This window comes from Pituophis catenifer, unplaced genomic scaffold (genome assembly GCF_029215685.1).
Source record: "Pituophis catenifer annectens isolate HBS135680 unplaced genomic scaffold, rPitCat1.0.hap2 SCAF_6, whole genome shotgun sequence".
Classification (NCBI taxonomy): Eukaryota; Metazoa; Chordata; class Lepidosauria; order Squamata; family Colubridae; genus Pituophis; species Pituophis catenifer.
The window spans coordinates 42,146,090-42,174,006 of NW_027256886.1; the positions used below are offsets into that span (position 1 = coordinate 42,146,090).

At 41.5% G+C, this 27,917-nt stretch overlaps 1 protein-coding gene across 1 annotated transcript; it reads left to right on the forward strand.

Annotated features, from left to right (window-relative positions):
- Positions 1 to 13,650: 13,650 nt before the first annotated feature.
- HPS1 (HPS1 biogenesis of lysosomal organelles complex 3 subunit 1) lies at positions 13,651 to 27,583 on the forward strand. Its single transcript, XM_070945028.1, has 19 exons — positions 13,651 to 13,787; positions 14,252 to 14,368; positions 14,856 to 14,993; positions 16,505 to 16,647; positions 18,239 to 18,347; positions 18,542 to 18,702; positions 18,913 to 19,024; positions 19,822 to 19,914; positions 20,173 to 20,242; positions 20,834 to 20,898; positions 21,798 to 21,965; positions 22,059 to 22,238; positions 23,462 to 23,529; positions 24,151 to 24,276; positions 24,428 to 24,492; positions 25,074 to 25,219; positions 25,332 to 25,445; positions 25,999 to 26,081; positions 26,528 to 27,583. Exons 2-19 carry the CDS (start codon positions 14,252 to 14,254, stop codon positions 26,688 to 26,690), a joined length of 2,121 nt encoding a protein of 706 aa, XP_070801129.1. The 5' UTR covers positions 13,651 to 13,787; the 3' UTR covers positions 26,691 to 27,583.
- Positions 27,584 to 27,917: the final 334 nt, after the last annotated feature.

Consider the following 27,917-nt stretch of genomic DNA (forward strand, 5'->3'; position numbering starts at 1 on the left):
TGCTATTATTATTAATCATTACAATAATTGCGGAAGATAGATCAGCATTTTTAGTTCTATATTGCAAAAGAAGTTAAGAAGCAGTAACCTGCCTTGAAAAAACCTGAGTAAATACACAGCAAAGGCAAGAACATGATGGCGAACCTATGGCATCTCTCCAGGCACACGAGCCGTCACCCGTTGCTCTTCTGGGTTCTGGCGTGCTGGCCAGCTGGTCTTCACGTGCACGGGAGTGCCAGAAACTGGAAGAGCAGCCGCCCGGTGCACATGCGCATGCTGGGAAGATAATCTTTCGGTTTCTGGCGTGTGCATGCACCCCGGCCGCCTGGTCTTCTGGTTTCTGGCACGCATGCACACATAAAGACTAGCTGGGTGGTGCGCATGCATGTGCAAGAAACCAGAAGATCATCTTTCCGGTGTGCATGCAGCTGCTCTTCCGGTTTACGGAGCTCCCGTGTGCGTGAAGACCAGCTGGCCATTGGGTGGAACCCAGAAGAGCAACAGGTGATGACTTGCGTGCCCAAAGATGCGGAGAGGGGATCCCGGCAGTTACTTCCTAGGGGAGCAGAGCTGTCGGCCAGGACGGGTGAGGCTTCACTCCCTCCCCACCCGAGGAGGCTTCTTGTGCGGCCCCAGCCCTCCAGCCCACGGCACCGATGCGCATCCATGGTTTGGAGTGCCTGGCCGGTTCAGGTGCCCCAGGAGAGCAGCAGCAGTGGCAGGAGGGACTGGCCGGCCCCTGCAGCCACTCCCCTTCCAGCAAGCCAGGCATTCGGGGCATCTCCTTGTGTGAGGAACTGCACTCTCCTTCAGCCCTCCTGAGGCAGCTCGCCTCCCCGATGGCAGCTCCTGCTCCAGCATGTCCTCCTCCAGCTGGTCTTCGCACACGCATACGCACCAGAAACTGGAAGACCAGGTGGCTGTCGTGCATGTGTGTGTTGGAAACTTGAAGATTGCAGCTGCTCTGTTAAGTGTTAACTAAAGTGATATTAGGTTGGTCAGTGATATGAAGTAAAAGCATCAGAATTCTTGTACATACAGTAATGCAACAGCTAGCATATATGAGTAGCGCAGTTGCAGTAGAATTTGAGCATATTTTCTTGATTTTTCTTCAGCAGAACGGGAATCAACTTCTATTTTAATAAGTCAATTGAAACCCATAGACTCAACTTCTTGTTCTCCAGGTTAACAAGTGAATTTCCATTACTAGACATCAGTATTTTAAGCCTGAGCTGCAAAACTTTTATTTTAAAGCTTATACTTGTCTTATATTTGTTCCCTGGGCAAATATGACAATCTCTTGAATAATTATTTTTTCAATCTCTATATGAAAATTCCAGAGTTGGAATTGGTTAACCTCATAATATGCACATCCTTTGACAGTACACAATATCCCTACTCTAATTAAACTGTACAAAAAGAGTTTGTGGAGAATTTAGGGGTGTTTTTTTAAAAAAATAACAACAAAATAGAATTGTTGAACAGCAAAATGAAATAGCACTGTGTTGTGGCCTGCTCCTGATCACATAAAATCATAGCAATTTGGGAATGTTGGGCCAATATTTTCTATGGGATTCCTCCTGTGGCCCAGGTCCTTTTCTGCACTGGCAGTAGTGCATCAAGATAATTCTATCACTTGCTGCTCCATTTCTTAAGAGATTGTTTTTCTACAGGCATTTCCAGGTTTCTGCTCTGCCATCAGCAGCATCTGCTTGTTAATCGACAGCCATCTGAAGATAAACAGGACTACTTTCTCCATGTAGGTTTTGTATCCAAAGTAGTGCCTCCTTGCTAATCACATCACTTTTTGATATTCAATTATTGTAAAAAATCCACTTTGTTTATCAATTTAAGATTGAATATGGTATAATTGGATTGAGCAGTCTAAATGTTTAGGTGTGAGTTAAATATCACAACTGTGTCCTTACATTGTTCAATGACAGAAACATAACATGGAAAAACCCTTGTTTCTTTCCCCAAAGACAAGTGTTCTTACCACTTCATTTCAGATCACTTATTGTTGAAATGCATTTTATTTTGACTAAATTTTTATAAAATGAAGAATGAGTATAAACACTGTACTAATTCATAATGTGGTTTGTTGGTTCTTGGTTTAACATATTATATGAACTTAGCCATTTTGCTGTATATAGTGAATCATAATTAAACAAACCATGGTGTGTGAACCAATCTAGAAGAGTATAAAAAGTTTAGAAGTATCCAAGTAAAAGATGAAAAATCTTATTTTGATTATTTGACCATCATGCATGGGCCCCAATTCAGTATGTATGAACACAAATATTTTCACTATTTTCTAGATTGTAATTGGGAGGATGCATTATCTTCCAGGTCAGAGGCTTCCATGATCTTGTACCAGAAAGCACAACTGCTTACAGTCCTAGTAATCCTAAGATTTTCTTAAGAAATCCTAGAAATGTGTATGTTATCCAGAATTGCTAGATGACATGGCCTAAAATGTAATTAAATACATTTCATATCTGAGTAATATGTCATGTGTGTCATCACAAAGTAGTGTTATGGAGATATATGCCATTCCCCAAATGTGATGAGCATGGTCACATCCTTATGTCTGCAAAATTATGCTGGTAATATACATGTTGGCAGTGAGGAGACAGAATCACATACACACAATTCCTTGAACTACATTTCTTTCAAGAACATCTCTTGGATTTTCATAGTCTAAGTGCTCATAATACAAAATCTATTTCTCCCATAAATAATCCACTCACCCCCACAATAACTGAACCCCATTCAGGTTCCACTCATTCACTGCTCATTTCTTTCTCAGTTTTGTCCCTCTGCACTGCTTCCTCTTCCCACTGATGGAATAACACTTATATGTTCTTCTCCCTTTAACAAGAACAATGAGGTTGACCACTTTTCTATGTGATTGGAGAGTTATAGCACAACAAAAATATGGCTTTCAGCTGCCACAATATTTATTTCATAAGGATATTTTGGGGTCCCAAAGATGCTTTTTCGAGAGGCAACTGGACTTTGTTTTTTCTTTGAAGACGTTTCGCTTCTCATCCAAGAAGCTTCTTCAGCTCTGACTAGATGGTGGGAAATGGAAGGATTTATACTCAGAATAAACCAGAAAGTCCAGTTGTCTCCTGAAAAAGCACCTTTGGGATAACCATGACCTGGATGACTGAGAATCTCCATAGATGATATTTTGGGGTCTTTTGAAGCCTGGAGATATTCTCCAGTGTAAAAATAGCAGGTGGCTATAGGCCGACTCTTCAGGCTGAAGCACTCCTAGCCACTGTGAAAAAGAAAAGATGGTCTGTAGGAGCAGTGGGAGTTATCTCTTGACATAGCAGTGCCCATGGGCATCATTTATATGTTCCTGTCTCAAGTAAGGATATACGAATTATTGCAGTCAAGAAGTCCTATTGGAACAATAGTGAACTAGAAGTAACTAATACTTGTATATAGACATTAGCTAAATACGGGATGGAGAACTTCTGCACTTCTAACTCTTGTTGATCATCAACTCCCATTATTTCTAATCTGTGATTGTGCTAGCTAGTCTGCTGAGAACTGAAATTTAATAGCCTCTGGATCAATGATTCCCCATCTTTAGTATACAGCAGCTCCAATCTGAGGGAGATAGGTGGATTATAACATGGGTATATGTCTTAATGTGGATGCATATTTAACTAGCAACAGAAAAAAATACAATATAATGATACAGTAATAATAGAAATAAAGAGAAAGCAGCAACAGTTTGAAAATAATGTAATAAACAAACAGCTCGAAAGTCGTGTTCATTTGCAAATGTTGACAAGTAGCATATACTGACACAGTATTAATTCAAGAGCAGGCATAGATTTCCTCTTTCCATGTTTAAAGTCTACATTTCTTATGTCTTGACAAATTCCAAATACCCTGGGAATATAGCCAAGGAGGAGAAAAGCATGCTTACACAGTGATTGATGTGTCTCAACAATTCTGTGACTTTTATCTCAAAATGTGACAACAGAAAGGTATATATTTATATAGATGATAATACTATATGCATTAACATTTTAGTTCCTGAACTGCAAATCCAACAACTAGGCAGTTGCAACAAAGCATATTCAACATTCTGAGTACTAACATGACCTTAACTTAATGTTAAGGTCCAAGGACACTAAATTCTTGTAGCTTTCATGTATGTATGCATGTATGTATGTATGTATGTATGTAGTCCTTAAACTTATAAACTTCAAATCTATAAATCAAATCAATCTGTTTTTAACTCTAAAAAACTTTAAAACACCTTCCAAGAAACTTCATTTACACAATTGATTTATCAACTATTTGTTAACAGTTATTCCAGCATGCCATAATAATAGCAGCTTTATTTCATACTGATAATAATGCATATTTCAAGTTATACAAATAATTAGTCATGCAAAATAAAGTGCAATATACAATTAAAATTACATTATTTTAATTTATAATTTGTAGAAATTGAACTAAGGCCCTCTTCCCTTTTAAAAAATATTTTATTGAAAAATGTAAAAAAAAACAACAGGAAAATAGTAAAAAAGAAATAGTGAAAAAAGAAAACTAAGAAAGAAAAATACAGAATAGAAAATGCAAAAAAAAGGAGAAAAAACATTTAAAGAAATGATTTCTGATCTTCATCACAAGTACAAACTTAGTAATTCTTCACCTCTTGTAAGAATACATGGAAGTAAAACTTTTCATAGTTAAAAGGGGTAAAAATTATATCTGCAACCTAATGTTTTTGATAGATAGACACAGCCAGCCAGCCACAGGTAATTTGTGTGTATTGAAACTGATCCTGCATGAAACAGTATCATTATACCTACCAGAATTTTAATTAGGTAAAAAATCAGCTACGGTATCAACTTAAATCCAAAGAGAAGATGAAAATGTATATTCTAGACAATAACCAAAACTAAAATAAAGGTCAAATTATAAGCCTGAAATTTTGGTATAATAAAGCCACTTTTTGATTCAGTATCATTTATTCAGTATTAATATCTGGTTTAAAACATACTATTCCATTTGTACATTTGCCCCTCATCTTTGTATGTATTCTTTTAATATTTCTAGAATTTCTATTAACACAGACAAAAACTCATCTTAAAAAGAATATAAGAAAGAAGGCATCTTTGATCTGTACCATTTCATGAAGTTTGTTAATTTACAGGTCTAATAAATCACATGAATCCATACTATATAACTCTGGAGAAACCCCAGATAAATCAAAATCTGTCTCAAAAAAATCTCCCTCCTTCTGCCTCTCCTTTTCTCAGTAACCAAAATCTGCCCATTTTGAGTTAGAGGCAAAACACCAGAACTGTCAAAAGCTTGACAGTCTGGTATAAATCCAATCAAACCTGCATGCATAACAATTGGAAAAACAATGTACAAGACAAATTGCTGTTAAAAACCTAGTATCCACATTCATCAAGAAAATATGTCTATAATTAAAACATACAGTATATAATTCCCTACTTGGAAATATCTGTTTTATTTTAGTCATTAAACGTATAGGAATTTATTTGAAAAAGTTTTACTATATACCTCCAAGAAAATAAAAGATATAAACTCGTATATTTTATATCAGTCAATGGGAAAACAATCAAGGCCAGTGGCCAGGAGCTTTTCCTGGTTTTAGATTTAACTGCAGTGACAATTTCTTGAAGTAAAAGTGGTAAAGTAAAATTAATGACCTGGCCCTATAATAACTGCAGTAATCTCACATTGTGTGCGCTTTTTAAAAGAAATCTATTTCATCATTTGTTGATGAATTGGACCTAAACAATTTATAATTTTTAGAAGTGTTGATTGATCTAGAATCTGTATAGTTTCCCATGTGAATAAATGCTACAATACTACATTGCTTAATTTCTGTCTAAAGGCCATTAGCTTATAGATTTTTCTCCTTTCCCAATATTGTTGCCTGGTGCAATGTAATAAAAAATCTGTTTTAGAAGCATAAAGCTTGTGAGACTCCCATTTAGCAGACACCAAAGATTTACATTACTCAGGGTTGAATGAAATCCATAAAGAATTAATAATTCTTTAACTTTTTTCTGAGAGGATTTAACTTTAACTAATTGTTGCTCAATTTTGTAAGAACATTATGCAGTAATTCACTTCAAATAAATGCTTTGGCAATGTCCCATATCAGAGACAGTGATGTAATCTAGTCCCTACCGGTATAACGGGGGGATATAATCTTCTGTTCTACCTGTTCAATTAAACCTTAATGCTTTAACAAAGTTACGCTTAAGGACCACTTAAAAGATATAAGTAATGTATTGTCAAATAAGGTTATAAATTTCACAAAAACATAATTGTACATTAATTTTATCTGATGTATATCTGAAATCGTACATCCTGGCTTAACTTTAAATACCAAGGAATATGAAACAGGAAAAGGGCTAAGAACATCATCTGCTTATCATGATGCAAAGAAGCCTCACATACCATTTTCTGAAGATACAGCCTCAGAAGGGAGTGTCTATCCTGTAGACAACCTGCTATTGAAGGTTCAAGGTGTTCCAGTGAAATCAGTGCTTTCCCAACTCCTGCAGCAGAAGGCCTGCCAAGCGGATATTACAATGGTATGTATCAGGGGAATAGTACCCTAGTGGGAAAGGAATGTAGGTCCTCTATGAAGTTAATATTTCCAGCAGAGCCTCATCTGATAATTTATGTCTTCAATGGGGTGGGGAGGCAGGGGAGAGAAAAAGCTGCAGAGTACAAATGCACCACCAATCATTGCGCCCAGGAGCTACTATTTAATTGTTGTACTCTGTGTGTATAGGCTTATGTGCGAGCCATGGAGTTCTTATGACCCTTCTTTTCTTTGCACAGGGATCAGGGGGCCTGTGGTGCTTTGATGTTGGGCTTTGCCTTTGTCATCTTCTGTTTCTACCTCTCCCTGCCGATATATATTTCATAAGGCACACAGAAATGCCCAGAGGAAAGCAGAATTGAAGCTTCATTACACTTATGTAGATCTTGAGTAAACAGGAGCACAAACGGCCATCTCTAGCACAAAAAACAGTTGAAGCACATGTGATTTTTCTTTGCCAGATTCTTCTAGTTTTGGCAAAGTAAAATTTAAAGATACTTATTTCTATTTATTACATCACACATCTCAGCTCTTGTAGGTGTGTTTTTTAACGGAGTTTTTAATAGTATTTTAAGGCCAGTTCATTTTAATCTTTTAACTATTTTTCACTTGTTTTTATATTTTGTAAGCCACCATGAGTCACCTTGTAGGGGAGATGGGCGGCACAGAAATTTAATTAACAAACAAATGCTACTGTTGCAGGGTAAAAGATTCAAATGGCAATCAAGCACGTTAACAGTATGTAAATGAATGTGTTTAGATGCAATTGTAGACACAACTGTGCATCTATTGAGTACCTGGAGATGTGCTGTGACTACTCCTGCTGCTGTTCCCATGGGTCTAGGATTTTTAGGCTCCTACCATTGGCCACGCTGCTTCTCCTCCAAGGTTCTGCCTCCATGCATTATCCACCAGCTTTTCTCCTTGGCTGGCCCGCCCCCATCCTTTCACCCTAGCCAATGGGGGAGAAGTAGGCGCGGCCAACAGTAGGAGTCTAAAAGTCCCATTCTGTGCTCCCATTCCCCTATGTAGTGTCATTGCAGGAGCAACCCGAGATGTAGCTGTCAGCAAGGAGTAGGATGAAAAGGTCTTACCAGTCGGTGCCTTAAAATTACCAACACTGAGTTGCGTGAAGACAGCCACATTACTGTTCTCATTGCTGAGATATGCATAGTAAAATATAGGCTGAAGAAGAGCAGCAGTCTTTATATCAGTATATTTTCATTTTGTCTCAGAGTAGGAGCAATGCACCTTAAGGATTAAGGTTACACTCAAAAAGTTCTACGTACAGAGAAAACTGAAGCATATTCATGTTGAGAAGGATTAACAGAACTACAACTATCCATTAAAATTCTTACATAATGCTGAAAAAAATCTTACAAAACCAAGGATATAATTGGGAGTATTTGATTTTAAAAGGGTTAAAAATTGTAATGAAACAAAATTACAATTGGAAAACAGAATTATCATTTACCTAGGTCAGGGCTGTCAAAGTCATGGCCCACAGGCCGGATGCGTCATGTGCTGGCCACGCCCATCCCTGGTTTAGCGAAGGGGAAAGAACAGAGGTGGGTTTCAGCAGGTTCTGACCAATTCTGGAGAACCGGTAGTGGAAATTTTGAGTAGTTCGGAGAACTGGTAGCAGAAATTTTGAGTAATTCAGAGAACTGGTAAATACCACCTCTGACTATTCTGAGCCCCCATCTATTCTCTGCCTCTCGAGTCCCAGCTGATCGGGAGGAAATGGGGATTTTGCAGTAACCTTCCCCTGGAGTGGGGAGGGAATGGAGATTTTACAGTATCCTTCTCCTGGAGTGGGATGGGAATGGAGATTTTACTGCCACGCCCACCAAGCCACACCATGCCCACCAAGCCACACCCACAGAACCGGTAGTAAAAAATTTTGAAACCCACTACTGGGAAAGAAGTCCTGATACATTCTGTGACGACGCGAGTTTGGCACTGCTGACCTAGACTTTCCTTCTCAAGCTTTCTATTAGGAGTCTCCTGCAGAAAAGCATGTTCAGTCCACATCTGTTTTAACTTGGCAAACACTATTCTACAGTGTGCTTAATTGGGGGATCCAGCCCTTCAATGATCCTTGTTACGATAGTGAATACCTTGTAGGCAGGCATAATTAAACAATTCTTTAATTAGGATGACATTGAAAAAAACAATCCTGTAGGTAAAAGCACATTAGCAGAACATGGAGTACATGTAAGATCCCCCTCCTCCTCAAGAGGTGGGATGAAATGGATCCTGATTTAGTCTGAAAGACAGTAACTGACCCAAGGTCAACCAGCTGGTTTCTGTGTCAAAGGGATTATTAGAATCTAGGTCTCTGGGCTCCTACTCCAATAGCCCAACCACTGTGCCATGCAGTACAGTTTGGCCCTTGCATCATGCAACAGGTAAAGCAAAATCATTTATAATATAACCCAGTATCACAATAAAACAAAATAATAAAAATAAGATAGCTCTGAGTCCTGATCCAATATAATAATCTTCTTTTGCAATTTCAGTCACATATAAATTGGCCCAGTGAGAGTGGAATTCCAGCAACACTGTTTCACCCTGAAGGATTTTATCAGCTTTCAATAAATCAGTTGCAGACATATCCACAGACTTCCCACAGTCTTCTCATTTAGAGATTCTATTTTCAGCTGGAGATAATCTAGCACTTAGTGTTTATAGTGTCTTTAATCTCTTTTATGTCATCTCCAAAAGAGTGGCCATCACATTTTTTTCACTAGCTGCTGCAGTCTTGCCTTGAAGCCTAGCCATTTGGGAGAAGGGCACTCAGCCTGGGGAAGGCAAGTTTATCTTATGTCCACCAGCTCTATAGTCAAACGTGAAACATGTAGCCAAGTATCACAAGGCTTCCCAGGACAAGGGAGGGAAGGATTCCCAAAAGAAAAGGGGAATTGTTTTCAATTCATGTTCTTGAAGCCTACTACTGGAGTTCTTCACTGAAAGTAATTGTCTGCACATCCTTCAGTCTGTGTCATGGCATGCTGCTTACAGAGCAATTAGCAAATTTGCTGACTGCAGCAAGATCGCTGGCAAGGCTTAAAATTAACATTATTTATATAGCACAATCAGTGGACATGACACTTTGTGGAACAATAACAAGTACAAAACAATATACAGTTACACCCTTGAGTAGTCAGGCTGATGGGAAGTGATGGGAATTGTAAAATGAGATATCTAAAAGATGGGCATGAAAGAAGTCAAATGAGAGGATTGATACAGAAGGTGGGAAAGATCAACAAGAAGCCCAAAGGACACATGAGAAAGATGTGGGGTTAAGGGAGCAATTAGGGCTAGGGAGAAAGAACAACAGCAGTTTTGATATAAATAGAACAAAGTGGTGCCGAAAATGGTTCCTCTATTTTTCATCACCCATATTTATTTTATTTTAATTTTATTTTATTTTGAATTTGTATACCGCCCTTCTCCCTGAGGACTCAGGGCGGTGAACAGCCAAGTAAAAACATCAAGTACAAATATTAAAATACAGTTAAAATATACATATATAAATTTGGCCCCATTAATTAAAAACAATAAACAAAATACTTAAAAACACTTAAAAAAATTAGGCCAGCCCGGCTTGCTGGAAAAGGAAGGTTTTAAGGGCACGGCGGAAGGCACCGAGGTCTTGGATTCTCCTTATCTCTGGAGGCAATTGATTCCAGAGGGTAGGTGCCCCCACAGAGAAGGCCCTCCCCCTGGGGGTCACCAGCCTGCACTGTTTGGCTGATGGCACCCCGAGGAGGCCCTCTCTGTGGAAGCGCATGGGTCGATGGGAGATTGTCGGTGGCAGCAGGCGGTCTCGAAGATAGCTAGGCCCTATGCCATGGAGCGCTTTAAAGGTGATAACCAACACCTTGAAGCGCACCCGGAAGACCACTGGGAGCCAGTGCAGCTCGCGCAGGAGCGGTGTTACATGGGAGCGCCAGGCTGCTCCCGTCACTACCCGCGCTGCTGCATTCTGGACCAGTTGGAGCCTCTGGGTGCTCCTCAAGGGGAGCCCCATGTAGAGAGCGTTGCAGTAGTCAAGGTGAGAGGTGACGAGGGCATGAGTGACTGTGCACAGGGAATCCCGATCAAGAAAGGGCTGCAACTGGCGGATCAGGCGAACCTGACAAAAGGTCCCCCTGGTTACAGCCGTCAGATGTTCCTCCAAGGACAGCTGCCTATCCAGGACTCCCCCCAGATTGCGAGCCCTCTCTGTGGGGGCCAACGACTCGCCCCCAATAGTCAGTGATGGAGTCAACTGACTATATCGGGATGCCGGGAGCCACAGCCACTCAGTCTTGGAAGGGTTGAGCCTGAGCCTGTTCCTCCCCATCCAGATCCGCACAGCCTCCAGGCACTGGGACATCACTTCAAGGGCATCGTTGGGGTGGCCTGGGGTGGAGATGTACAGCTGGGTGTCATCAGCGTACTGGTGGTATCTCATCCCAAAGCCACGGATGATCTCGCCCAGCGGCTTCACATAAATGTTGAACAGGAGGGGCGAGAGGACCGACCCCTGAGGCACTCCACATATAAGAGGCCTTGAGGTCGACCTCTGCCCACCTGCCAACACGAACTGCGACCGGTCGGAGAGAAAGGAGGAGAACCACCGTAATACAGTGCCCCCCATCCCCAACTCTTCCAGCCGGTGCAGCATGATACCATGGTCGATGGTATCAAAAGCCGCTGAGAGGTCTAACAGGACCAGAACAGAGGAACAACCCCTGTCCCGAGCCCTCCAGAGATCATCAACCAACGCGACCAATGCCGTTTCCGTGCTGTGTCCAGGCCTGAAACCCGACTGGAACGGATCTAGATAGGATGTTTCCTCCAAGAATTGTGGATATTCCTGCCCAACCTGAAATTTGGAGGAAAACTCTTTCAAACAACATTAATTAAGAAAATAACAAGTTGCCAGCATCTTTTTCTCTTTTTTTGGGGGGGGGGCTTCAAGTCAGTGTTGATTCCTGGCAACTGCCAAGATAAGTCCCTGCACTTTTCTTGGCAATGTTTATGGAAGTGGTTCGCTACTGCTTCCTTCCTATAACTGAGACAGTGACTGACCCAAACTCACCCAACTGGCTTTTTTCCCAAGGTTGCCCAGTTTCTAGCCTATTGCCTTAGCCACTACACCACTCTCCCTTACACTACACTATGTCATCTTTTTTTACAAAATTGTTATTCAAAATGTGTCCACTTGTCTAGAATAAAAGTAAACAAGATAGCAGAGTACTCTTTAGGTTAGAAGCAGTAAGAAAGAGCAATTTTTTTGGAAAACTATTTACTGTCTCATCACAGCTACCATAGTAGAACTTCTAATAAGGTCCTCTGAGGGAAACTATTACAAATGAGCATGCACAACAAAATTTCAAGATTTCGATTGTGCCACTGTCCAAACAGTTATCTAGGATTAGAAAAAAATGGTAAGGGGAAGAAGTGTACCTGGAGAGCCAGGATATGTGTACACACATACATGCACACACCTGCACACACACTCACAGGTGGGACATTTTTCAATGGAGGGTTGCTCAGAGTTGAAATGGGAGAGCCCTTGGTGCTCTCTTGCTTATTTTCTTGCAGACATTTCATTATCCAAGCTAGGTAATGGCTGCAAGAAAACAAGCAAGCTCAGAGAGCACCAAAGACTCTCCATTTCAACCCTGAATTACAAATATTCTCTTTTATTGGTACCACATTTTTCAATGAAAGGAATAATCACAGCCAAGTTAAATAATATACACCAGTACTTGAGCCAGCATAAAATTATACCAGGATAAACTTTAATTTTCCTACTAGTGATTCCTAACAAATGGTGCTCTCCTTGTTGTGCTGTACAGGGCACATTAAGGATAGATTGTTCCTACAGTGGACTGGGGCTGGAGTTTGGGAGGAGAAGAGGTTGACAGATGACTAGACCAGGAATTTTAGCTAAAAATTCACTGTTTTCTGTGTGCATGCATGGAAGCATGACTATCAGCTGATATATGTTTTTGAATAGCATTAAACTCATGTCCAAAAGGAGCTCTTCCAAGTTTAGTGCTATTCCAGAAGAGTGCCAAACCCACTTTCAGAAGCATCCTGAACACCAGCTGATAAGTGCAGGCTTAGTTGTGCCACAAAGCAGCAGAGAGACAGTTCACTCTAGTTTCAATAAGCAGCCCACTCCCTAACCACATCTCTACTTCTGGTCAGATGCTGATCATTCCTGATGGATTTTCACTACTTAAAGCAAATACTTTGGGAGGCACTGGCTAGGACGCAGAGAGGAGACCTGGCTCCATCAGCCCAAAGTCACCACCACACCTCCTAGAATTCACTTGACAGCACGAAGCTTTGCTTTTCACTTTGGTCAGTGAAGCTTATCAGAGTTTGAATCCATGGCGAAATTTGGTAGGAGAAGAGGGGGGTGGACATTGCTTTGACATCAGTACAGGCTTAAGGCTGCCACGGATACTGGTTGGGGAAGAGATGAAGTCCGCGACATCAACTCACAGCCGAAAAAGGACTTGCTGAGGGAGATCGGGAAGCAGCCGGATGCAAGTGGAAACCCTCCCCAGAAAAAAGGCAGCAGCCGGCCAAACCGTACTGTGCCCCCTTCCTTTGCGGCCCTGCTGGACCGAGGGGTCGCTCGGGGTGCCCTGGCCCTCTTCACCTCGGGTAACCAACTTCCACCTCGCCGTCCTTCGCCAGCACCTTGGCGAAGAGCCCCGCCCTGCCTCCTCTCAAAGGCGGAGCGGCGCGATTCACTGAACCGGCCGAACAGCCAACCGAGTGGTGAGGAAATAGGCCAGGCAATGGCGCTTTCCTTCCTCTCCGCCATCTGCCTAACAGACTCGCCGCCGGCTTGATTCAAACAAAACCCCCGAACCCCTAAACAGCAACGCCCAAAGGGCGGCAACGGCGGGCGGGCGGGCAGGGGGAGCTGATTCCGCGTCTTTTCCCGGGCAGAGTCACGCGCCCGCTCTCCGGCGCGCGGGCTTGTCTTGTCTTGTCTTGCACAAGTCGGTCTGGAGTGGATGAGAGAGAGCCGCTTTTGGGACAGGGCCGCTCCTTCTGCTCGGCTCACGCATTTGAAAAGACCCCGCGGTTCCACGTCCGCAGCCGATCCCTGCCTCGCTTGGAGGCGTGTCCCAGGACGGGAAAGGTAGGGCAGTTCGGCGCAACGGGCCCGTCTTGGCCTGAAAAAAGTTCTCCTCCTTCCGGGGAAATCGCCGTGACATCCTGGCCGCTTAGTCCCGGTGGGTTTCCAGCGGGGTGTTTGGTTGTTGCTTCTTTCCTTCCCTTCTTCCTCTGCCAACTGTAGAAACAAGTTTCATTTCCGCATACGAAGCCGTGGAGAAGAGGCTCTTGGCGCTTCCTTCTTTCTACAAGGCTCCCTTGGAGCACCATCAGCCGATAGCCACGTTATAGATGCTCCTGAGTTTGCTTACTGACCCCATGCTCAGTTCTTCAGTGGTTACCATTTTGACTGTCCCTTTTGTGGATTTAAATTTCTTGCTAGATCCAAAACTGGTCTTTTCTTCTTCTTCTTTGTTTTTCACCACCCCATAAACGGGAACTATATTTAGATAACCACCTTGAAAGCTGAGCGTTTGTATTTCTTTACAGATGAAGTGTGTCCTCATTTCCAGTGAGGGTGCCGAAGTCCTTTTCTACTGGGCAGATCCAGACTTTTTGGCAATCCTACAGCAGCGATTTGGAATCCAGGATCAGAATGGTGATGAAGTAAGATCTGAAGAGAGAATTAGTACAAATGCAGGAGCAGGAGATTGATGCTCTTGGGTTCGGCTCCATTTAGAAATTGTAACTCTTGAAGCATTAGAGCAAGTGTACCTAAGGTTTCTTTGGATGCCAAAATGGCAGTCTGCCAGCTTTTGCAGGCCCCAGAGACCCATGCGAGTAGATGGAGTCAAATATTTTCAGGCCTGTTTCTACAGTATATGTTTTGTAGTTCAGGGGATTAAAGAGCACAATGGGTCCTTTAAGCCTTGCCAAATCACTCAAGAAAGGAGTAGCTGCCCTGTAAACTTTTGATATATTGCTTTTTGGTCTGCTGTGCAAGACTTAATGTGGTTAGGTATGTTAATAGTTACATGTTCCTGTTTCAGAAATCATGTATAACTTCTTGAAAGGATATTGGGTTTCTGCTAGTCCAAGATATGTGTGCTAATTGGAAGACAGGAATATTTGCTGGTTTTCCTTCTTTTCACAGATACCTTCTGTGGAAGACAGTATCAACACATTGTTTGCCCCCATAATCATCTCCTGTGCAACTATGCTAGAAAAGTTAGGAGACACATACACTTGCTTCTCTGCTGAAAATGGCAAGCATCTCTATGTGCTGCATATGGTAACTATTCACTGCTCAGTATTTCAAGTAATTGGTGAACTTCTAACACAAAGGGGATAAATATCTTCTGGATGTGCCACTTGTTTTAGGACAGAAATGAACTGTCCAGTTTTGAAATAATATTTTCTCTCTTCTCCCAAAAGAATTTTGTTTCTAGGCAAAATAGAATCTTCTTTACAACTTTTGACTTTTTAAAAAATCAACAAATAATAATAATAAAATGGTGTTAAACAACATAGCTTAAAACAGCAATAAGTAAAGATTACAATATCTTTCCCTGACCTGGGGGCCTTCTTATGTGAATTGCATTTTAGTTTTCATAAACATTAGTTCACATATCATTTAGCCACAATTAAGGGAGTATTTCAGTCAAAAAGGAGAGCCAACCAGATTTTTTTCTTAAGTTTAGCTGATGAGTCTCTTAATCTTCTCAGTTTTGAGTCTTTCAGTCGCAGGCAGATTTGTATCTGAGGATGTCATAGCCTAATGACTGTGGCCTCAAGCCAATTTGGACTTTTTAATTGATAACTTAGGTACCATGGATATCTAAAGCACATGTATCTATATATGTGCATATGAAATCCCAAGAGAATCATCCTTCAGTATATAGTTCAACTCCTCTTAGATCCAAACTTGAAGGGAGGAGAGGGCTTTCCAAAAGGGATTTCTTGCCTGCAATGCCAGAGAGGTTAATAATTGTTTGCAGAGCAAGTGAAAGGTCTAGGTGGAAGCACTTTAAATAACTTTATTCTAACATCCTGCTTGAAGATCAAATTGGTGTGGGAGGATGTTGAATACATGCTTTCTTAAAGTTGGCTGTCCAGGGCTATTTGCTGTATTTGCTGTTGTTAGGCAAATCTGCATAGTCACAGTGTCCTGTGGTCAGGTGATCATCATTTGCAACCTCCTGCTGACTTCCCCATTGGCTTTGCCAGAAACCAGCAGTAAAGATTGGAAATGGCAATCAAATTACCATGAGATGTGATCACCATAATGTGAGCTGATTGCCAAGTGCCGGTCACGGTCTTATGACCATGGGACATTGCAATGGCTGCACTTATGAGAAACAGTCCTTTCAATGATGTCATAACTTTGAACAGTTGCTAAATGAGTGATCACTGAACTATCTGTATTCTTTTCCTTTTGGTTTCAGTGTTTGAAACTAAACTTGGTTTTTATAAAAATAATTTATAAATGTCATTTTTTTTTTGTCAACCACAAGCCAAATGCACCCTGGAAACAGTATATTGTAGACTGGACACTTTTTGATAAGTCTCAGACAATGTTCTCTAAAGTGACCTCAGTGATTTTAACCATCATCAATGAACTGCCTTTGACTTCAAACATGGTTTATTTAAAAATAAAAATGTGCTTAGAGTTTTGGAGCAGTAAAAAGGGCTTTTAAGTAATGTTAGTTTTATGGTAAATGTTACCAGTAGTATGCTATTGATTTTATTTTCTTGTCCTTGTACCTGATGCAGTTCTGTGGGTGTGTCTTGCTTGTTTTTCAGTTTGGCGAATGCCTGTATATTGCCATGAATGGAGACGGCCGTGAGAGTGAGGATGACTTGCGCCGTCAGCTCTATGTGCTCAGAAGATTAACTGAGGCTCACTTTGGTCTAGTCACACTGGACAGCCACCTCTTCCATCGGGAGTGAGTGACTGGGTGAAGATGGGATTTTTGTTTTGCTGGATTTTTCATTGTGGCCTTTTCTTGCATGGAACATCAACCTTTTTATATGTTGTTGTTCAGCTCTACTAACATTAAGCTCCTCTTTTGTAATTGTGCTAAGTGACACGAGGGCAAGATCTCTTTCATTTTTCTCACTCTTGGAATTTAGACTTGTATACATGTTGTATACATTAGTAATCCTGGCCATACTGCTGTAATATAATGTTCATCAACTTTGGCAACTTTAAGATGGTTGGACTTCAACTATGAAAATTCCCCAGCCAGGAGGCTGGCTAGAGAATTATAGGAATTGAAGTCCATATGTGTTCTGCCCCAGCTACGGATCCCAAAGAACACAGCACACACAAAGTTTGTATAAAACTTAATTTACTAAAATAACTCAGTCTTTTTCAAAACAAAGGCTGTTAAGAAACTTTCTTAATAGCCAACAAGAAACCAAAGATAAAGTAATCACAATCTTACTAAGGTTGGCAGAAAGCCCAGAAGCAATTTGCAGAGAATCTAGACGCGAGTGAGTCAAGTTGTTCCCTACAAATTGCTTCAGTCGGCGTTCCTCCTTAAATAGGCTAAGGGAGTGGCCAATTAGCCCCAAGCCTTACTCTCGAGGAGACCTCCTCCTGAGGAGCCACTCCTGCCTTTTGGCCGCTTTGCGTGCCCGTGCATCTAGAAGAGGCTCCTCCTCTTCGTCCTCTTCACTTAAAGGAGCTTTTGAAGGCCTTGGCTGAATCCCTGCCTCTGGCACCACATCTTCTCCAGCCTCCTCATTGTCTGACTCGGGTGCCAGCTGCACAGGCTGCTGTCGCAACACCACACCAGCCTCCTCGCTGTCAGAATCAGCTACAATCCGCAAAGGCCGCTGACGGGCCACAACAAAATGTCTTGAAGTTGCCATAGTTGAGAACCATTGGTGTAATACAACCATCTAGCCCAGTGGTCCCCAACCTTTTTATCGCCGCGGCCCGCTGAGCGCGCGCAGGGGTGAGGGCACGGCCCAGGAGCTTTTGCGCACGGCCCATTGCGCACGGCCCAGGAGCCTTTGCGCTGCAGTGTTTATGTCCCCCGGCCGCTGCGCGGCCCGGTGCCAGGTACTCCACGGCCCGGCACCGGTCCGCGGACCGGGGGTTGGGGACCACTGATCTAGCCAATGGCAGTTCTAGGCATTGTAATTTTCAGGTACTCCATGTTGGGAATACCAGCTTCATGAAAATCTAATATATTCTCTAATGCATATCACTTATGTGTTAGAAGTTGGTCATAAGAAGAGTTGGTCTCTTTTCTGAGACAGAAAAGTTGGGGTTATTTATAATTGATAGGCAAGGACAGCAACATAAAGACTTGTATGCTTATGGTACTTATCAAGAACTGTTGTATTGCTTGATATATTAAGGAAGACTGAATAGTTGGGTTAAGGATAATGACTCTGGAGTGCAGTAGCATTTTCCACTCTAGATAGAAAGGGGGACCAATGGCAAAGTATGGAGGGGAAGGTGGTGAAAGGGAAAATTAACAGTGGCTGTACTCAGCTGATTGGCTGGGTTTGGTTTTCTTTTAGACTTCGCCCAGTAGAAACTGAACAACGAGCTCACATCTGGGGGCTTTTTCAGAGCTTGCTGCAGACTTATAACCAGCTGCGTGAGGAAGACCAGAGTTTTGCTGTAGAGGTAAAGTAGAGTGGAGTTGTTGAAATGCTTGTGAGATACAACATTTTAAGAATGGAGATGGGATGAAGGAATTTACCCTACATTTGTTTAGAGGAATAGGAATGTACTTTATTCCTATAGGGGAATTCAAAGGCCCACAAGTAGGAGTGGAGAGTCTTTTGAAATATAAATGTCCTTCTGCTCATTTTTATCAGGCTGTAGAGCGGCTGATCCACCCACAGTTGTGTGAACAGTGTATTGAATTCTTGGAGCGCCAAGTTGTACAATACATCAATAGCAACACTGAACGTGCTGGACATGAAGTAGTGCATGCTTTTCTGCTCATACACACTAAACTACTTGCCTTTTACTCCAGGTAAAATCCTAGTTCTCTTCAGTCATCTTCTGTCTAATGCAGGTGCCACTTTTCCCCACAAAATATTTAATGCTTCCCACTATCTGGGCCTCCTCCTCTGATACCTTCCATTGTCTGGGCCTCCAATTTGCTTTTTCTGTCCCTTTGAGAAGTTAGTATATGGCTTCCCTAACAATTACATTCTTTTTCTTGGGGGTGCTTTGTTTCCAGCCGGAATGCCAGCTCTTTGCGACCCGCTGACTTGCTCACTCTGCTCCTGATTGTGCAGGATCTATATCCCAGCTCTTTTAAGGACCAGCCTGTTCCCGAAGTGCTTGCCCAGGTAAAGAAATAACTATTCCATATAAAGGGAATAAGAATCTCTTGGTTTATCACCCTCTTCTTCCCTCTCTCTGTCTGAGAATCCCTTTGACAACTATTTTGGGATGGAATGTCAAAGTAGAATTAGGAAGAAACAGAATTCTGTGATAGGAATCTTGAATTAAGAACTTTTATTCATATAAATATGTATGTGCCAAATATAGAGATATATGCCATTTTTCCTTTGGAGGCTTAAGACAACATGCATAAGCACTCCCTTCTCCAGTTTTTCTCTTAACAATAAAAGGAATTAGGCTGCAAAATAGTGACTGATCAAAAGTCTTTTGGTGAGCTCTTTTGGCTGAGAATGAACTTAAATCAGCTTCTCTTCAATTCTAGTATCTTAATTATTAAACAGCATTGGCTCTATGAGTTTTGCACAAATGCCCGAATGCTCGAGTCTTTCTTGAATGACATTGTTAGTTAATGATTAGACTGTTGAACTAGAATTCAGATTAGTTGAAATCCTCATCATCTGTAAATGTCATTGATATTCACTCAACCTATCTAAAATGAAGTTGAAAGATGTAATCAATATATGTTATCCTAAGCTCTTTAAAAGAAGAATGGGATGAATGTGACAGTTTCTATTTATAGTCTTAGCTTCTGTAAATGCTTATTTTCCCATGTTTTTCTACTATTTTAATTTCCCACAGGGCCACAAAATTAAGTTATGATTAGGTATTGTGAAAAATTAAACACTGGAAAAATAGCTTTTTATAGTGGAACTGGATGCTGATGCCAAACCTGTCTCTTCAGCCTATAGAAGGAGAAATAAGTCTTCAGAGACCTCAAAGCAGTGAGAGTATTCCAGTGAACAGTCCCCTTTACCACAGCACTTCTGAAGAGCAGGTGAGTACTGGCTAGTCTTTGGTCCGATCTTTCAGATCGTGGCTTGGGATTTGGATGCTGGATGTGGACTGGATTTCAAAAATTAGAATAGCTAGAAAACAAGAAAGCTTCTCTGAGGTTTGGGACAAACTGTATGAGATCCATTCTTTGCCCCGACTGGTTAATCTCTGTTGCACACTATAAGAATTTCTTCAGGGTCATATGGGAGGAAGCCATGTTGAACTCTGGCTGAGTCAGTTCCCTTCCGCCTTCCCTCAGATAGCGGATGATCTCTCTATGCCTGAAGAGTTCTTCACCCCCAAGGCTTCCCCTAGCCAACAGAGCACGGGTGAGTTTGGGATCAATTGTGGAGAACATTAAGATGAGATTATGGAGAATGAGGGGCATTCTGTTATGGCTCTGAGGAGGACTCTTTCAGAAGAAGTGGGTTGCATATTACTTGGCTGTAGTAAATGGCAACTGCTATTATCTTGGCTGGCTTGCTTGCTTGCTGGCTTGCTTGCTTGCTTGCTAGGGACAGAGCTCTACTACTATTGTGACATAAGAAAAATAATGTTCTAAAGCTGAGAAAACCTGTGGAAAAAGGGATAGGTATTGTTCCAGATGCTTGGATTAGATAGCGATGGTCAAAATTTCTTGTGCTAGTTGCCGTCTTTTTTACTTCTTTTCCATTCTTGGAGGTAAGGGTATCTTGAGTGCTTATAAGGTCCATCAATCAGTAGTTATTATGCAGCTATTCCACATTTATTTTTAATGGATTTTTGTGGAAAAAAGAAAATATGTGAGAACACAGAGGCTCCAAGTGGAAGATGATTGTGACTGAACATGTCAGTAAAATTTTGTTTTTGAGGCAGGGGCAAAAATATAAGAAGTCTCTGTTTGGAAGCACTCTTAGACTCTCTTTTTCTGCTATCTGAAGGAAGTGCCTGGACTGAGGGTGTGGATTCACAGAGTGATGGAGAGGTAAATTCTGCTGATTTCTTGGTAAGTACTTGGATTAGGGTTGGTAGTGTTATAATACATTTTTGTACTTTCATCTTTTGGGGATTTACTCTTTCCTACACTTTTCTCTAACCTTCACCTATTTTATCACCAAAGCAGAAATGATTTTAGGGTACCACCCATCCACTCACTGCCCTTCTGTGAGCCAAGCCTTTAGCATAGGCTGGCGTTCACCTGTCTCTCTCAAACTCTATAAAACTCCACAAAAGATAAAATGCAGCCATAGAGAAACTCATCAGTAAAAGATGGAGAGAGGCTAGGGACTATTCTATAATGAATCAAAGAGTTCAAGACAGAAGAGCTAACAAGGGATTTTCTTTATAGTAGCTTTTCCAGACCTGGTATCCCCCAGATGCATTACACTGCAATCTCCATAATCTTCAACCAATATAGACAATCCTCCTGGCTAGAGGATTTGGGGAGGCTTGTTCTGTGATACAATACATAACTTCCATTTTGCATAATATAGATGGATAGTCTACCTATCCTGATAAGCATCCTCCAACCTAGTTCTTTTTTGTCCTGGAAGAATCATTTAAGCTTTGAATAAGTTGCCTCATCCTAATTAACAAACAAACAAACTCTGAGTAAGTGTCCTATTCAAGTGTGAGGGAAAGTGTGGGAAAGTTAGCTTCCTAGAACTCAGTTCTGACGAATATGTGCCTCCTTGTGATCTGCTCTCTACATATTCCCTACTTGCTTCTTCAAATTGTCAGTAGTTGGAGCTGTTGCTTTACATTGCCATCACAAATTCAAAGTAATAGCGGATTATCTTGGCACATCCTTAAATCATAATGAAACAAGTCTTGGAACATTAATCTGAATATATACTGCAGTTCATTTTATTTTAATTCCATGACACCTGTACATTTTCTTCCTAGCTGGCTGAGGATATGCTGCATATTGTAGAATCCCCAGAGTCAGAAGCTACAAATCCACGGAGAATATTTCTGGATGTTAACTTGAAAGAAGGCTACTGCCCCATGATGCCACACACAATGCACTGCCTTTCACTCTGGCCAGGCATCTTGCTGGTACTCCTCACAAAGGTGAACAGAGTCCACAGACATTCATTTGATACCCCCCAGACTGGTGGTTTCTGAATGTCCACCCTTTAAATGTCCACCCTCTTTGCCTTCTAGAACCCCAGTTCCCAAGTAGCCCTTTCTCTCTATCAATTGCTGGATGGAATCCTGATGATAGAAAAGAAATTGAAAGAGGGACAGGAGACCCGGCAACCTCTGCGTTCTCAGCCATTATTTTTGGAGCTCCGACATAGAATGGACAAATTTGTCAAGAAGCTGGGTGGACAAGAGTCACAGGTAAAAATTAAGTTCATCTACACAGAAAACAAGTAGTGTTAGTGGATGTTTTTGCTCAATCACCCTGACCACCCTAGGGGTGCCCTTTCTGTGATGTCCCACTGCCTGGAAGCGGTGCGGGTTTGGATGGGGAGGAACAGACTTAGACTCAACCCTTCCAAGACTGAGTGGCTGTGGATGCCGGCATCCTGGGATCTGGAGGTTCCATCTCTAACGATCGGGGGAGAAACTCTTGCTCTCTCTGATAGGGTCCGCAACTTGGGTGTCCTCCTGGATTCTCGGCTGTCCTTAGAGGACCATCTGATGGCCGTAACCAGGGGGGCCTTCGCAGAGGTGCGTCTTGTGCACCAGTTGCGCCCTTTTCTAGACCGGGATGCCCTCGCCACGGTCACTCATGCCCTCGTTACCTCTAGGTTGGACTACTGTAACACCCTCTACATGGGGCTGCCCTTGGGATGCGTCCGGAGGCTCCAGCTAGTCCAGAACGCAGCCGCGCGGGTAGTTACGGGGGCGTCTAGATACTCCCGTGTAACACCTCTCCTGCATGAGTTGCACTGGCTGCCGGTGGCGCTCCGGATACATTTCAAGGTGCTGGTGCTCACCTATAAAGCCCTTCATGGCTTAGGCCCGGGATACTTGCAGGACCATCTCCAGCCGCTCTCCCACCGTCCTGTGCGCTCTCACAGAGTCGGCCTCCTCAGGGTGCCGTCGGCCAAACAATGTCGGCTGATGGCCCCCAGGAGGAGGGCATTCTCTGTGGGAGCCCCGACCCTCTGGAATGGATTGCCCACCGAGCTCAGGATAGCCCCCGACCTTCTTTCCTTCCGTCGCGAGCTAAAGAGGTGGCTCTTTCGTCAACTCAACTGATCCGTTTGGGGATACACTGTCATAATTTTAAACTGTTTTTAATAGGGTTGCTGATTTTAATTTATTTCATTGTGATTTGTATTGGAATTTGTCATTTTGTAAGCCACCTTGAGTCCCTAGGGAGAAAGGCGGCATATAAATCGCAATAATAAATAAATAAAATAAATATGAGGAGGGCTGGGCTAATTACTGATAAAATCTAATCCTTCAGCATGAGATAGAATTGAGTAGACCTTTACCATGGTTGAAATCCCACTTTGCTTTGGGAATGATAATGAGACCTCCTAGATAAGAAAGGAGCTGAACTTTGTTATGCAATGGATTCTGAATGCAGCTTGTTTCTCTATGTCCCTCAGTTGCAGAATACTTGGCAGGAGTTAAAGAACAAAATTTCCTCTCGAAGTGAGCCTGGGACTTCCTTGGAGTGAGTATTAGTCAAAATTATCACATCTGCTGACTGATATGCACAAATAAATTCATCCATTCAAGCAGAATACATTTATGGGATAGCTTAAATTTTGCACCTGTGAGTATTGAGAATAGATATCTTGTTTAAAAGAATTAACAAAGAAGAAACAAAGACGTTCAAAATTATATATAGCATATAGCAAGAACTAAAATGTAAAAGATAGAATAAGCAGGAGTGGGCAACTTGTTGCTTTCAGAGCTCCAACTGATTAAGATTGCTAAAAACTGGAGGGACAGGAGACCATTTCCTGAGGTGGGAAGCAGATGAAAACTAGTTTAAAGCTTAAAATCAGAATGCTATAACTTAAACAAAACAAGAGATTGTTTTGTCCAGTGTCCTCCCTAAAGTTAAAGAGTGCAGTACTTCAGCTAATACTTTCATGCAGAAAATATACAGAAAACATACTCAAATATTAGGAAAAGGAAAGGAAAAGAATTCCATATGGATAATTATTTTTCCTGGGTTGCTGATATGTTCCTTATAAAAAGTAATTGTAGAAAAAAAATGCAAGTCCAAATCAGGTGTGACGTTTAGAGTGAGTGTTCTAAAAACATACTGATATTTATTTTGTTTCAGGCTTTTGCAGGCATTTTGCAACGTCCGGCGGCAGCTCTGTGCTGTATACCGGCTTCTCTTCCTTGGATCTCCAGGGGCCCAAGGCCTGCCTCAGAACTTGCTGGAACGGGTACAGCAATTCACACAGTGAGTGAGAAGGAGCAGAAAGATGAAATTGCAGCTGAGAGTCTGGGGGGGTTGCAGGATTTGTAGGTGCGAAGCACTGTTGTTCATGACTTGTGTGCATAAACAACATTAACATTTTATTTATTTATTTTTCTCCATCTTGTATTGTCAGGGACAAGCTCCAAGACTGGAAAGACTTCTTACTGGTGAAGAGCAAGCGTAATGTCACCATGGTGTCATATCCTTTGATTTTTACCATTTTTCCCCATCTTTCCATTTTGGTGGGGAATGCTGGAAGATCTATAGGAAAATAGAGAGGCTCTAGAGAAGGGAGAGGGAAGCACTGGGCAAAATACTGTTTTGAAACAAGTATGGAAGCAACTTTGACAGAGAAGGAATTTCTTGGGAAAACAGCCTTGAAAACAAGAATTTCTTTTCCATCTTCACATGCACAAAACCTATTTAGTGTTTCCCTTAGGCATGTGGCAGAACAGGAAGAGAAGAGCACAGTTCCTAAATTTCTCAGGTTTTGGAACAGAGCCATAAAAACATTGTGTTGAAGGATAACAGAAATACAGCAAGAAAGTACCCATACTCCTAGACAAACATTAAACTCTAAAGAAATTAAATGATAGCTCTGTTATTCATTCAATTCTATGTTTTAGAAAATAAGGATTGGGCTCTTGACTCCAAAAATTCTATGAAGTGTCTAAATATTGTTGTAGACAGTGAATGTTTAGGTCTACTGTTTGAGCTGGTCATGGTCAAAATGGAAAAGATGCCTATCTTTAACCAAGTTCTTAACTTACTTTCATCCACATATTTGGAAAATTTCCCAGGACTTGTGCATTTCATCTATGTGGATCGTACAGTAGGACAAATGGTGGCTCCATCACTTGGCATATCAGAGGAATCTTCTTCAGAATTAGGCAAAGGACCTCTGCTTGAATTTATAAAGAAGAAGGTAATGATTATGTGTCTGTATTCACATAATTTTAGTGGGAGATTTTGAATTTGAGATTTGAGCTGACTCTTAAGGAAACTTTTACCTTCCTTTTTCTGCCTTTGGTCCACAGGTGTGGTCACTGGTGGCTTTGGCTCGAAGCTACTTGCAGAAGGGCTACACTACACTGATGGTCCGGGATGGAGACTACTATTGTACCTACTTCCTCTGGTTTGAGAATGAGCTGGTAATTGTGGAGGAACCTGGAGCTCAGAGGAGAAGGGTGGGGCAGGATGCTATTTTACAACTTAGTATATAAAAGTGGTTGATACAGAAGACCCTTTCTTCAGAATGTGGTGCAAATGATATACAGAGATTTGCTTTGTTATACCCAAATTAAATTCATAATCCTTCTCCATTAAATCCACAACTGGCTACTCTTAGTTTCTTTTATTTAATTGGTATAATTTATGGCCAGGGAGAGTCTCTTTTTCTCCTGCTGCTGCTTAAACAACTTGGAATCAGAAACCCTTCCTGATTTATTGCAGGTCTTTCAGATACCTACCAGTAAAGCCGGATTTACTCATCTTTGATGAGGTATTGGCCTTTCCCAGCTTTGGGGATGAGCAACTAATGTGGCAATTAAGTACTGACGACAGGAAGATAGTACAGACTGATGTCTAGTCTTTCTGAAGAGTACTAAGATGAGGATGCCTTCTTTAGCCATGAGCTAAAAATACATACATCTGCTTCGGTTCAAAACATCTTTTCCCTGACAATTTCTTTCTGTTTCCATGTAGGGATATAAGCTGGAGGTTATGGAAGTGCCAGTGCTTTCTGATGATTCAGTTCCCATTGGGACACTGGCAGGTGATTATTACAGGTAAGCAAGGTTTCTGACTCCATAGATACTGATGGGTGCAGAAGGGATTTGATTCAAGCTCTGTGATTAGATGAAAAGGACATGTTTACAGCTTAATTAACTGCCTCTTCCTCTTAGCAATGGTATAATTCACAACTTTGAAGTGTGCGACTCCAACATTAGGTCTAAACCTATACTGTAGTTATCTTTGTATAATATGAAGTTGAAAGGTGTTGTAACAATCAGTATTCTTGCAACTTTATCTTTTACTTTGCATAACATTGGGAGAGATCTTTAAATTGCCTAAAATTGTATGGCTATATTTTAAATTTTTGTAAGCCTGTTGATAGTTGAAGTCCAGGGCTTTTGTCTTTTACTGGAAAGACCACTGAGGCTTTGTAGAACTTTCTTAATTTCACTCTTTCACCACCACCCACATTTACCCATTTTCTGACCCTCTCATACAGGAAACTGCTCCGTTATTTCGGCAGGAAACATGCCAATGAAGTGGTGAAGTGCTATGAGCTGCTGACCATCCATCTGGGCATCATGCCAAATGAACTTATGATCCAGCAGGCACGCAGCTTGGCCCAGCAACTGTGGGAGCCAACACGCATCCCCTTGCTTTAGAGGGCTTGACTGGTGCTCAGTGCAATTTGGCTGTTTTCTTCTTTCTGGACTATGTTGCATCTCAGGTTTCTGCTGATTTTACTTCAGTGGGACAGATCTAACTTGGGTAATGTTTTAACTTGACCTCCATTGGATTTTCAGAGCTAGGAGATCAATGTGTTCATTTGTTTTCCTTCACAACATTGAAGAGCTCCGTCTTGGATACCAAAAGCGATTCATGTCAGAGCACAGCTACTGACATAGCATTGGCCCTTGGTGTGAACTTCTGTTGGAGAACTTGCAGTGCAGGACTTCCTTTCTTGTAACTGCACATCAGAATTTTGACTCAGAAGCCCATTAGGCACAGCTTGTAAACTTATATGTTTAGTATATGCCTCATTTTGTTAGGCACTTCATTATCATTAAATATTTATCCTAGACTTGAGAAATGTAATATACAATAACTTAGAGCAGAAAAGATAACATTTTAGGCCTCTTATAAAATACAGAAGTGAACCAAGAGAGTGCTGTCCAACACCCTGGCTAGATCCTAGCTATCAGTCTCTTATCACTCCAATTCAGTTTTTAAAATCCTATTTGTAAGTGTCTACATATCCAATGAGAGTCCTAAATTGCAACCATTCTGGTTTTTTAAGCATTTTTTAAGAATGCCTATGGGGCCCAGACAGCCTTCGATTAATGCTTAAGCAAATTAAGTACATGCTCAGGGTCCCAATGGAAGGGGTGAGTGGGATGCCACAAAGTTTTTTCACCCAGCTATCATGCCCTTAATTCTTTCACTGCCACATTCAATTCAGTGTTTCTTTTTTTTTCCCAATTATCTACCTACCATGTTCAACTTTAATTGTATTATTAAAAATATTTCCTTTTGCATGGTGACTGACTATTGTTAAAAAGTGTCAATCATAACGTAAGTTAAGCAATGGAAGGACTGTAATGCATGTTGGGCTATGCTTAGGGCATCAGTTGGCCTTTACCCCTAAAGGCATAGAAGACCTTGGGGCATATTTAAAAAAAAAATCTCCAGAGGCTTTTTGTGGGTTTTTTGGTCTACGTCTTGCTTTGCAGCATGCTAGCTTCCCATGTATTTATTTTATTCTTTTAAATACAATTTCAAAAAGATGGGCAGGGATTTTTCAGATGTCCAAGAACCACATACACAAGCATCATATTCTCCCTCTTTGGTTTACAAATGTTTGTAAAACTTGTGTGCAAAAAGAGATATGA